We start from the raw sequence: 13,850 nt of genomic DNA, 5'->3' as shown, positions 1-13,850 counted from the left end.
CAGTACCTGCTAGTCAATAACTGATCAATAAAGATTTGTTGAATGAATGATACTCATTTGTGTTTGTTTTTGTATAGTCTCCTTAGAAAAGACACCTAATATACCTGATTACTGAAAACTCACCATTAAAATTGCCTTTCAACTTGAAATTAAAATGTATTGCTCAGAAACCCCATCTTATATATTTAAAAAATTTTTTTCCTATCCTTACTTGAGGACATTTTTTCTTCACTTTTTTAAAGAGAGAGGAAGGGAAAGAGAGAAACAATGACACAAGAGGAAGCATCAATAGGTTGCCTCCCGTACACACCTGACTAGGGATCAAATGAGCCCAGGCCAGGAATTATATTTGCGCAGATCAGGGATCAAATTCGCAACCTAGGTATGTGCCTGACCAGGACTCAAACTCACAATCTTTCAGGATGATGCTTCAACCAATGGAGCCACATCGGCCAGGGCCATCTTATATTTTAAAATTTTACAGTGGAATAGTTCAGAGAACTTAGCACCTGCTGTATCTTTTCGTTTCGAAGACTTTCTGCTCAGCTTTTTTACTGTTGAATTCTGAATATAAATTTTAGGATTACACATAAATTGCACTATCATTCAGAAATATAACTATTTATAAGATTAAAGACTAAGCAGTTAATATGAATCGTTTTGTTCTAGTTCCAAAAATTGAGACATGACCTTGAATTGCTACTATCTACTATTCAGTCAAAGAATGAAAAGTTAAAGGAAGACTTGGAAAGGTATGTTTATATTATAATTACTGTTAGTTATTGATATGTCAGATTCGCATAAATGTTTTATTTGGCTGCTGTTTGTTTTTCTCTATTGAAAGGGAGCAACTGTGGTTGGATGAACAACAACAGATATATGAATCTCTTATTGTACTGCATAATGAATTGAAGCATCAGATTGTGACAGTTTCTGAACCAAGGTATTGTTATTGTTTTCTAGGTTTTTAAAGTAGGAGAAATATTTTCTTTTTTTAATATGAAAAACATTTTAAAAAGGTAAATTTTACCAGGAAATTGTCTTATCCTAATTTTTGCTTTGTGTTAGTTACATAATCTTTTATGAATAATTAACTTTTAGTTTCTATATTAAGTAGAGAATATTACGTACATAAAACTAGTTATATTTGGTTCAAACAAATGGAATTTGAAGAGTTCTTGATCAACCTTTTGAGTAACCAGTTACATACACTTATGTATTTTATCAGTGATATATTTCTCTTTTTTTTGAAATTTATTAGAATCTTTAATGAGCTGAAAACTAAACTGCATGATATAAAAGAATATAAGAAGAAACTATTGATTACCTTGAGTGAGTTTCTAGAAGACCACTTTCCTCTGCCTGATAGAAATGTTAAAAAGAAAAAGGTAAGTTTTAATGAAGATTTTCATGTAAATATACATATATGAAATTGTTGATATATTTTTGTGTGTTTATTATGCAGTTCAAAGATCACACATAGGTACATGTAGAGAAATAGTACCTCATCACATTAAAATATTTATTGAAAAATTAGAAGCAACCTTGCTTAATAGTACAGGATGAATTAAATGCATTTTTTGATATTGTATCCATATGATGGGGAAAATGCAGCCTTAAAAATGTATTGAATACTATCAAAGGAGTTAATGAAATGCTCACAATTTATTGTTAAATGAATAAAACACATGATTAAATTGTGTTAGTCTAATTTATATCAAAACATATAATAGTGCTTATGTATAGGGGCTAAGATTGTAGGAGAGATTTATTTTCATTTTTACTGTTTCTCATATTTTCCATGAACACGTGTAACCTTTAAAATCAGAAGAATTATTGTTTAAAATCTATTAATGTAAGTTATTGACTATTTGAATAGTAGTTAAGATGGAATAAATCTTCTCTACAAAAGCAAATAAATATTTCATTGGGTGACAGAAGGTTGGGAACAACCACTTTAATTTCTTTTTTAAAAACAGTATATTGTATGAAAAGAAAAAACCTATAGAGGTGGAGTAGGCACTGAAACTGCCACGTGAATGATCTTCCTAAAAATATATAGTTTAATCATTTTCAACATAAAACTTCTGATGGCATCCTACAGGAGGAAGTCTCTAAACTCCTGAGAGTAATGAATTTATATGCTGGATTGTCTCTTTAACCTCCTTTCCAACCATTCTTTATCTGTCTCTTCAATGAGTCTATTCAACCATATCACTGTTGTTCCAGCAAGTATGCAATGACCTGGCACTTTTTGTGCCTTATACACTGTATTCTCTGTGCTTACAAAACGTGTCCTATGTGGTGAGGATAGCAAATTCCTACTTAAGGCAACTCAAACATCGTCTTTTATGCAAAGCATTGAATGAAGTTTATTAACATTTATCACATAATTTTGTATTAATCATTTATGTCTATCTCCCTGTTTGCCTACCATACACTATGAGCTCCTTGATGTGGTTAATTCATTGTTGTGCCTTGACTACCTTGCAAACCTATTATAGTACCTCCTAATTTCATATGAATGACTCTGAGTATGTATACTAGGAAAAGGAGAAAAAGTTCTCTTGGTTTTCTTGCAACCTATGTTTTTTAAATTCTTCCCTTCTTTGTAGCTACAGTCGGCTTTACATTTGTTATCAACTGTGTCTCCCATTCTACTCTCCATTGTTTCTTATACCCCTAATTTATTTCTGAATTGTTGACAGCCTTCTGTCAACCATTTCGTTAAGTTTATCATTCTTTACCTAATGATGATAATGCTGCAATAACTCACTGGCTTATTTTCTGATCCCTATCACCCCTTTTTTCAACTTTTTAAAAACCTTTTAACCTTCTCCACTAATAGAACCATAAGTTGGAGGCATTTTGGAAAGGAAGCATTGATTACCAGAAGTCATCATGGTTCATTAAGTAGTGTTTGATAAGCTCACTCTTTTTTATAGAAATATATGAACTATTGATACATGTTACAAAATGATGTTACTTTCTCGGTCAAGCAATAATACTGGATGTGATACTGGATGTATTAGTCAGCCCAAGCTGCCATAACAAAATACTGCAGACTAGGTGGCCTAAACAAAAGAAATTTATCTCACCGTTCTGGAGGCTTACAGTCCAAGAACAGGGTGTCATCAGGGTTGGGTTCTGCTGAGGCTTTCTTCACTGTCTTACAGGTTGTTTTAACTGTGTTTTTATAAAGCTGACTATTTAATACAAGCAGGTTATTTACGTTCAGAATTCTTTTAAAATTACCTACTTGTAAATGTTTGGTTTTAGTATACGTTGTACCTTTGCAATTAAGAAACATTTTTTTTAATTTTGTGATAAATACAGTTTAATATTCTGCCTTTGGCAGAATTGAAATGCTAATTCTTTTTATTCATGTTTTTCTCAAAGAAAAATACTCAAGAATCAACTACACAGCTGATAACTCTACAGGAAATATTAGAGGTAAGTGTTTTGTGTAGTTTTGTCTAGAAGATATCTTTTAATTAGTGATTTGTGAATACTTTCACATAGGCTTGAAGAAAATACTTCTTTAGTTCTTAAGGTATGTACCAAGCTTTATTCAGTATATTTATGTTAATTGTCTTTAATATAAAATTAGTTTTTGTTTTCTATGTAGTACTACAAAGAATAATGTCATTAAAAAAGTATTTTTAAATTTACTTTTTAGAGAGAGGGAAGGGAGGGAAAAAGAGAGGAAGAGAAATAGGCATCCATTGCTTCTCATATGCAGGGAACCAAACCTGCAACCAAGGCATGTGCCCTGACTGGAATCAACCTGGGACCTTTAGCTTTGCAATATGATACCCAGCTGGTTAGTGCAGAATATTGTCATTTTTTTAAAAGAACATCTAATTAGAGTCTAACTCTCAATCATATCCCCAATATTATTACTTTAAGAAAAATCTTATATTATTTTGTATTTACACAATGAAATGCTATACTGTTACATTGATGGTATCTTTCTTTAATTGGGAACTCTGCATTCTATTGAAAATACATAAGTGAATTTATAGATTCTTTCAACAAGGTTGCAGAAATCCATGCATAATTGTTTTTAATTAACAGCCTCTTTTTTTCATAATGTGAGGACTGAGTAATTCTAAACAATTATAGAATTGATAAAGAAATATCTTTTTCTGCTTAACATTTACCATTCTTTATAAATATCTTTGATCTTCTAAAAAATGTTTTTGAAGTTAAGCCAGTTACCAAATAGGTTAAATATTTTAGAAATCTTGGTATGACAGTCCATTGCAAACTGGGCAGAGAGGAAGGTAAAACAGTCTATGAAGAGAGAGATATTTAACAATTAGTATATCTTTAAATTCATTGGCAAGCTTAGGAGAAAGAATGATATTAAATTCATTTCATTGTAATTTTATGAATTAGATGCTGAAGTTTCTATTTTTATCCAGCTAAGTAGTTTTGGTGTCCCAAAATATTTTAGTATAGAATATTATTGCTTTGAAAGCAAAATACAAATATTTATTAGATTTGTGATGAGAATCTTTTAATATATTTCTAATTATTCCAGTTTCCTGAAACTAATAAACTGCACTTTTTAAAAAATGTTGTGATATATGTGGCAAACATTGACAGTGATTAATTGGGGAATACGTGTGTAATTTTTGAATAGTATACTATGAGATCCCATCTAAGATTTGGAATTAGAAACATTTTTGTTTCCAACTTATATTATCATTAACAAAAGTAACCACTATATAAGCTGCAGTTTAGCAAAAAATGAAAAAATATACATGTTTATTTTAAAGTTGAATTTTTAACATTTAGTTATTTCTGGCATCTACTAGAATTAGACATGAAAAGTGATAAGTCTTTTAAATGATGTTAAAACAAGCAATTGTTTTAAAATAGAAATAAAATATAATTATTTTATCATCATACCTAAAAGAATGAGACCAAATGTTTTTTCTCCCAGGATGTATATTTGAAATAACTAAAGTTAATTATAGATGAAAATTTTATTTCAAGAATTGAGATATTTCCCTGGTCGGGTAGCTCTTCTGTTAGAGGATCAACATGATATGCCAAGGTTGAGGGTTGCAGGTTCAATCCCTGGTCAGGGCACATTCAGGAATCAACCGTGGTACCCATAAATAAGTAAAACAGCACATCACTGTTTCTTTCTCTTCCGTTCTCACTCTAAAATCAGTAAGTAAATAAAATTTTAGAAAATTGAGATAGTGATATTATTATGAAATGTGGTTGAGATGAGAGCTTCATAGTTTCACTTTATTGCTATGGCACTTAATATTTATATAAATTATGCTTTTTCTTTTCCATATTTAAAATAATATCTTTTAATTAAAGCTTTGGCTTAAATTGATAATACATTTAACTTTTTTTGTGTATATTTCATAGAGCATTAGTGTTCAAAGTATTTTGACTATCTGTTTCTTGAAAAAACTTTCCTAATGCCACTGTGTCGGGGAAAGACAGATGATTCTCAGTGTACATTAGCCATCTTTTCCCAGCTGACTTTGCCGTAAAACCCTGTTTTTCAAGACTAAGAACATCCTTAGGGAGATCAATTCAATGGAATACAATCTGGGAAATGTTAGCCTATATAATTTACTACGAATACCCGAAGCTTTTGTTTGTGGTTGTAACCCCTCAACCTCCTTAGTGAACAAATCAAAGATATTCAAGATGAAGTTGAAGAAAATCATGACTATAGAATTGTTTTCAAGATTTATCAAAAGAATAGGTGTTTTGCATTGGGGAAATGCGGGGTTGGTGATTCCTTTCCCTTCAAATATTAAGACATGTATGTTTTTTGAATTTTATGCATATTTTTGTTGAGTATTTAATTGGTTTAAGTTTCTTAAGGTATGGTTATTACCAGAATTCTGAGCTAAAGAAACTAACTCCAAGAGAAGTGGGAGAATTGTAAATGTTTTTTAATCAGTTAGTAGTAAATGTTTCCAAAGTTAAAATGTAGAGATTCATTTTAAAGCTTTTTCTGTTCACTGATATTTATAGTCTTTTAAAAAACAAAATCAATTACTTAAGTTAATACATAGAAACTATGATATAAACAATTATTCAAAGATATAAAAACATTCATTCTTTGGTAAAATAAAAACAATTTTAATGTTTTATTATAGCTGTATCAATTTTTTCCCAAGTAAGGTATATTTTGAATGATTTTTTTTCCTAGATTCTTATAAATAGATTATTTGATGTTCCACATGATCCATATGTCAAAATTAGTGATTCTTTTTGGCCACCTTATATTGAGCTTCTCCTGCGAAATGGGATTGCCTTGAGACATCCAGAAGATCCAACACAAATAAGACTAGAAGCTTTCCATCAGTAAAAGGGTGGACTCTTTCACAATACTTAAAGAATCTTGTCATTCAAAGATAAGAAAACAATGAGCACTACTTGGATAAAGAATATTATTTGCAAATCAAAGCACCTTATCCATATTTCTTTTTATCCTTAAAGTGCCACATGCTGCCATCTATTATTCATTTTAAAAGGGGTCCTTTCACATTCTGGTCAGTCCTTTGGTGTTTTAAACTGGATGGACAAGGATGCAAGTAAAAATGTTCTAGGCTTAATCATTATAAAATATTTAGTATATTAACTTTTGCAATAATCTTTGAGAAATTCTTTGTCAAATTATGATATTGCTGATGTCATAATCTTTTTAAAAGTTTATGATTTTATTTTATGCATTTTGAGTTCTATTTGCTGCTTACTTCCTTTAAATTTAGGAATTATAATTGAAAGGCCATTTAATATGAAGTTGGTTTTTAAATTGACAATATCTGATGTAGAAAAAGCATCATTTAAAAGCATTTAGTAAATCTGTTCCATGTATACTGCCTTAGTTCTAGATTTGTTAAAAACTGAAATATTAAAGAATAGATAAAGGTAGTAGAAAAACTCATATAATATGTATATCAAGTGATATATATTAAACCACTTTTGATTCTGTTAATAACTACTAATGAAATTGTGTTCATAAAATTGTATTAATCTTTGTGACTTTTCTATAAATAAAATTCTCTTTTCTAAAAATATCTAGCTTTTCTATGTGCCATGACATTTTTATAAACTAAATAGACTTTTGATAGGTACATAAATGAAGATACAAAGCTTATTCAGGGTTATTTACTAACCAAACTATAGAATTCCAAACCCATTTGCTATTGTTACTGGACTATACAGGTTCATTTGCCTGCACCCGTAAAAGCCCAGTAAGAGGCCCTGGCCAGGTAGCTCAGGTGGTTATAGTGTCATCCCATTATGCCTAGGTTGCAGATTCAATCTCCCGTCAGAGCACATACAAGAATCAACCAATGAGTACATAAATAAGTGGAACAACAAATTGATGTTTCTCCTTTTTTTTCTCGTTCTCTCTCCCCAGCCAATAAAATTTAAAAAAAAAAAAAAAAAAAAAAAAAGGCCCAGTAAGACATGAACTGAAATTTACAGCAAAGAATGTAACGGCTTACTGATTCAGGAAGTGGCCCATGCTTAGAGGCCTGGCTAATCGATGGCTTCCAGGACATGGATAACGTAAGGGAAAAATTATTAAGCATTGTGACTAAGGGAGTTAAGGTCATGTTCTCTACTGATTGGTTGGTGCATCTGATCTTTATGTCAGAAATGGCATCGCTTCATCTGGTTTCACCACTTCTCTGGGTCTGGGACTGAAACAACTGAGACCTAGTTGTTATCTCTAGTTTGACGAAAGTCTCTGTAGTCAATAGACCCAAGGCTTTGTTCCTAAGATTATTTGATACTGATCATGAGGGCTGAATGATTAAGGCAGTGGACATGCAAGGGAGAAGGAGGCAGGTGAGTCAGGGTGATGGATGAAGCCAGTTTAGTCAAAAGGAAAGAAAAGAAAAAGTCTTAAATGAAGTTTCTACATGGTTACAATTCCCTCTTTATTTTGATCATTCCTCAGTCTTGAGGAATATAGGGCAAATGGGTCAAAGTTCAATCAAGAGGGAGGATTAACTCATAAGATGGAGTCAGATTTGTCTGACTATTGTGCCTCTTTTATCTGGCTTTTAAAATCTCACATGCCCACATCTTCCTTATGGTCCTTGTGTCTTAGAGAGGCATTCTAGTTGTTTAATTTATAAGCGGGAACCACAGCAATGATAGATGAAGCATTAGGCCAGTATACCTGTACCTCAAGTAGTAATCAGAGCATACCGCAGTTAGACTCTGAGTCTTTATGACTGACTGCCAGTAGAGAAGACTTCTATATGAAAGGCTCATAGCTTCATTTTTGTTAGAATGGAGGGAAGCTGTGACAATCTGACAGATTCCCTGGCCCACAGTTTGGACATCCCTGATGAACATCCTGACACCAGCTCCCTGTGTGGCTTTACAGTATCAAATCACTGAAGTCATCCAGGCACGAGCTGTTGTGATGATTTCTCCAAAGCTTACATTATGTTGTCTGTAATAGTGAGGCCCAGAAGAAAAACAGTTTTAGTTGGCAAAGGATGGGAGGAAAATGAGACACTAGTTCAGAGGACTGTAGCGAAATACTTTCATTAGAAAAATTCAGGGTCTGGTCCAGTCTACAGGTGAAAAATAAGATTTTAAAGGCAGCTGAACTAGAATCTAATATCTACAATTGGACATTATGGTTTCTATTGAAACATTTTTGTCTCTAAAATCACCTACATTTTGTCAAAGATAACCAAGTTAAGACTAGCTTATTATATAAGTCTAATTTTAATATATTTGGCCTGTTATTTGCACACATATGACAAGAATAGTAATTGATCATGTAGACTCTTTTAAATATGCTCTGTTGGAAATTCATAAGGAATCTCTGAATTGAGCTCTTAACCTATCAGGGCTGAGAAGCCAAGCCACATAGCTGCCATCAGCATTTGCCTGCAATGCCTATTGCTTCGGGTGAATTCTTCAGGTTCTTGAGGTTCCCCCAAGTGTCCTGAGGTTCTTATTTTGCCATCTCCCAGGAAAGCAATCTTAGTTCCCTACCTGGAAGGACTGCTGTGAACCATGGAAGTGAAGTATTGAGCTGTTTTTCCAATGGGGCTTTTATTGGCTTTCAAAGTCAATATTAATTCCTTAAAACTTTCTGATGACATCCAGAGTCTATGCTTGTCTCTTTCAGATACGACATTCCAGTCAAAGTCTTGGTAATAAACCAATTTCCTATTGTTATAAAAAATTATTTCTATTGAATTTATGTAAATCATATTGCCATGAAAATAGTAATACTCATTCAGAGTCTCTAAACTTCTTGAGGGATCAGGTAGGAAGAAAAATATGTTTCAATATTGCTTACAAAGATATAATTTACCAAATTGCTCTAAGTCATAGGTAGTTTAAGAGAAAATTTTCCTTATGTCTGAAAAACAAAACAATTAAAAATTAGCAATATTTGCAATAAAATTATAAAAATTATAATCATCCTCAGTTTATTTGGTCCCATATAATTAATTCTTGGCTGTGTTGATCCTTTTCCAGCAGTTCTTGAATCCAGTTATTCCTTAGAGCTTTATAAATCTTCACCAAATTGAAAGGTATGATCTGGGAAAGTTTATTCTCACAAAACTGTTTTAGATTAAGTCAGAGTTCTTTGCATGGATCTTTCTGAAGATGAAACAAACTTGCAAAAACGTCAAAGTAAAACAATAACTGTCTATAAATGACAAAACTAAATGAAATGGCTATAGATCTGATTATAATATTGACAAAGAACTTTGCTTTCCTGTAAAACATTTTAAGATAATTCAGACTATATAGACTCCTGGAATTTTTATACAATCTTCAATATGTAATATTTCATAATTAAAATATATGCACACAAATACAACAGAACTGTTTTCTTAGTTGACAAAGCTTGTGCAATTCAAACATCAAATAAGCCTAACTAGTTTAAAACCTCTCCCTTGCAAGAAGAGGGGAAACATTATTTCCAGGCATCTATTGGAATAACAGAAAGCTATTTCTAAGTTAAGAAAAAAGGTGTCTTGTTAAAATTTGAACTCAAGGAAGTCTGTCATAAACACTTGACCAAAAAGGTCATTATGAGGATTAAATTATTTATTTATCCAAACTAACGATCAAAAGGATAAAAAATGCAGATTAACAAAATGTGTAATTTTTGGATTCCAGCAATTGTTTTCTTAAGTAATCAACTGCCTGATCAAGACAACAGAAAACTATTTTAATAAAACATAGAATCTCTGCCTTTTTTAGGAAGAAAACATAAAAGGAGTAGAATTAATACCAAAAATATCCTTTTTTTTAACAGAATGAAAAAGAACTAAACTCCTATTCTGCATTAGCTTACTTTTGATATTTAAATGCATTTACATGGTTAAATTTTAATCTTATTTAGCTTAACTGTACATAAAATCTCAAGATCTTCATAGACGTTCATGTAACTTTCTTAGTCCCTCTTACGTCTCTTCTTACTCATTCAGAAAATAAGCACTCTTAATTTAGAACAAATCTTGTTCTTTTAATTACATTAAAAGTGTATTTCCACACTGCTGAGATTATACCTGAAGATTCCTGAAACATCAATTCAGAAGAACCTATGCGCCCCTATTTTCAGAGCAGCACTAGTTACAATAGCCAAATGCTATAAACAATCTAAGTGCCCATCTGTGGAGGAGTGGGTCAAAAAACTGCGGTACATTTACACAATGGAATACTATGTAGCATAAAGAAAGAAAGAACTACCATTTGCGACAACATGGAAGGAACTGGAGAGTATTCTGCTAAGTGAAATAAGCCAGACAGCGAAAGACAAATACCATACGATCTCACCTAATACAAGAAACTAATGAACAACACAAACAAACAAGCAAAATGGAACCAGAGGCATGGAAACAAGGAGCAGACTGACGGTGACTAGAGGGGAAGAGGGAGGGGGAGAAGTGGGGAAAGAAAGGGAAGGGTCTAGTCATGGAACATGTATGAATGACTCATGGACATGGACAACTGGGTGGGATTGATTGTGGGAAAGGGGGGAGGTGGGCAAGATGGTGGGGAGCAGCAGGGGAAAAATGTGACAACTGTAGTACAACAATGATAAAATGTATTTCCATACTTTATACCCTTATTACTAAAAACATATACTTTCTTTCCATCTTAATTAGAAATCTTTGGAACCTCAATTTCCAGTGACAACTAAAAAGTAAGCAATTAGTATTCTTCAGATTGATATGTTTATGAACACATTTAATAATTTCTAAAAATATATTTTCTTAGCACAGTTTTTAATGTGGCATAAGATATGTTTACTAATGGACCCAAATATCTTTAGTTTCTTTATAATAAGCAGAAAGATAAATCTATGTTCAGTAAGTAATGTTTCATATTTTATCTTATTTGGAAATGGTCCAGACATTCAATGACTATCCCTTATTTGATATAGCTAGCAAAATTATTTTCCAGTTACCACAGATTTATAAAACTAAGTACACTACAATTATTGCTGGAGAGTTAACTTAAAAGAAACATTATCCTGTTTAATTTATTTAATTTACTTGCTTCTAGCAATTACATTTAGATTACTTATGAAAATTTCATCATACCAAGTTCCTTGTTGACACATTTTACAACAGATAACATGAACATATTTTACTAATAATAAACCCAGGTAGAATAAAACTATTACTTAATCCTGATGATTTTAAAGCTATACATATTTAACCAGATCAAACTCAAACCAGCTTTAATATAAAATATTTTTCAGCCCTGGCTGGTGTGGCTCAGTGGATTGAGTGCCAGCCTGCAAACCAAAGGGTCACCAGGTCTATTCCCAGTCAGGGCACATGCCTGGGTTGTGGGCTAGGTCCGCCAGTGGGGGCATGTGAGAGGCAACCACACACTGATCTTTCTCTCCCTTTCCTTCTCCCTTTCTTTCCCTCTCTCCAAAAATAAATAAAATCTTAAAAAAATTTTTTTTCAGATCATGTGATTCTGTAAAGCATTTTGGTTAATTTCTGTTATATTTTTGAGAATTCTCATATAAGTGCTTGTTTAAGCCAATTTAATAGGCTTCCTTTAAAAAAAAAAATAGGAATACCATTCAGATGTAGAAAATACCACAATGCACATGAACAAATACACACAGATCTTTTAGCCATGAGACAGGCACATTAAGCAACGATCACTAATTTAAGAAGGAGCAGCTGGAATAAGTTAAATTGATCTGCTCAGATGACTAGGTTTTTTTTCCTTTTAATATTTGTGGAGAAAGCAATTAAATCTGTGTTTGTCCTTGGTAAGGGAGCCTTGGAGCCACAGAAGCACTTTGTGCTTTCAAAAACATCTTAGCCTTCTTCTTGTTCTTCTTTTTTATCTTTATTTTTGTAGTTTTAGGAATTGAGATGATAAAGATAAGTGGGCTTGAACTCCTTCTAGACCTGCATGTCTGGTATTACAAAGATTTGTAAGATATGGACAGCTGCTCTCAAATTTGTGTTGAAACTTAAGTGACATCATAGGTTGACCTGCCTGTTTACATAAACTCTTACTTCTTTCCCTCTGGGAACATGGTTTTATTTTATCTTAGAGAGGGGACTAAAAAAGTTCCTATCAGGGTCTGACATTAGTTTTGAAAATGGCCAAGTTTCTGATCAAAAATGTTATTAAATTCTTTCAAATATCTTGTCAGGATTCAACTGGAACAGACTATAAGTATTTCTGGCATTATTAAACAATTCCGTGAACACAAGAGGATGCAAAGGCCTTCTAGAGTCGATTCCTTTGATAGCTAAAAAGAAAACTGACAGCCTTCATGTCCCAGTTCCCCAATGAGACAGTATCTTTCTACAATACAATCAGATAAAGAGACACAAATAATTGAAGTTGCTATACCTTTTAATGTAAAGCCTATTTAAATATTTCAATTTTCCTAATCTTATTCTTACGTTTTCATATTCTTTAATCTCCTTGTAATCTGAGTCAGGGCTTCACCATTGGGTTTTTGTACCACAGTTCAGGAATTCTCATTTCAAGGAGTCCAGGAAATTTCTCTTTTTTATCCCCTATTTTACCTGCTGTTGAATAAAGAGGCTTTGGGCCCCCCCAGCAAGGGGTTAAGCCAAAGAGCCCTGGTCCTGTTATTAATCTTGAATTTGATTTAACCAGCCTATTGCCCCAAGTGATTGCTGGTCAGGTTTCTCATTGTAATCTATTCCTTCCAGTCTTTTAAATCTCCCATTTGTTTGGGAGCCTTTAATCTTAGAAGGCCAACAGAGGGTCAGCTTGGGCCCCTTCAGCCTTTGGTAGTGCTGTACCAAAACCTTTGTACAGAACAAACAATTAACCAACAGTTTCAAGATCTAACAATTCAGACCTGAGTGGTGTGGCTCAGTGGATTGGTCATTGTCCTGCAAACAGGAAGGCTGCTGATTCAGTTCCTAGTCAGGGCACATGTTGCAGTTGCAGGCCAGGTCCCCGATTGGGGCATGCAAAAGGGAACCAATCAATTGAGGTTCTCTCCCTCTCTCTCCTTCCCCTCCCCTCTCTCTAAAAATAAATAAAAATCTTTGGGAAAAAAACAACAAAAACAAGATTAACAATTTAGCAACCCTAATATCTTTCTCAAGTTTGGTAGGCAACAAATGAGACACAACAGACAAGACAGTAGGAGGGAGAGGCTGTCCTGCCTCCAACACCCCTGCTCGGTTGGACACTGTCCAGCAGAGGTTTCAGGACCACAGTGGAACAAATTTATCCAGGACATTGTATTTTGTCTGAGGGGAATGGGAGGTGGTTAATATCTCTAGTGCAGACGAGCACAGAACTTCCATCTCCCATGCTTTTTATTGAGGAGGGGATTCAGGAGA

At 33.0% G+C, this 13,850-nt stretch overlaps 1 protein-coding gene across 2 annotated transcripts in view; it reads left to right on the top strand.

The window, feature by feature from the left end:
- The window catches only part of CENPK (centromere protein K), a 36,589-nt gene extending 29,571 nt beyond the window's left edge, over positions 1–7,018 (top strand). The window contains exons 6-10 of one of the 2 annotated variants that reach the window (XM_090278945.1): positions 670–752; positions 845–943; positions 1,262–1,388; positions 3,400–3,453; positions 6,194–7,018. In XM_090278945.1, coding sequence (XP_090135071.1) covers positions 670–752; positions 845–943; positions 1,262–1,388; positions 3,400–3,453; positions 6,194–6,352 — 522 coding nt within the window. In that variant the 3' untranslated portion in view covers positions 6,353–7,018. The remainder of the gene's footprint in view (positions 1–669; positions 753–844; positions 944–1,261; positions 1,389–3,399; positions 3,454–6,193) is intronic. The other variant, XM_090278944.1, reaches the window with a different exon arrangement.
- The last annotated feature ends 6,832 nt before the right edge of the window (positions 7,019–13,850 follow it).

The sequence above is a fragment of the Furipterus horrens genome, unplaced genomic scaffold, assembly GCF_987537825.1.
Source record: "Furipterus horrens unplaced genomic scaffold, mFurHor1.1.pri manual_scaffold_5, whole genome shotgun sequence".
Classification (NCBI taxonomy): domain Eukaryota; kingdom Metazoa; phylum Chordata; class Mammalia; order Chiroptera; family Furipteridae; genus Furipterus; species Furipterus horrens.
Note: the sequence above shows the minus strand (reverse complement) of the source record. Positions and strands in the feature narration are given on the sequence as shown.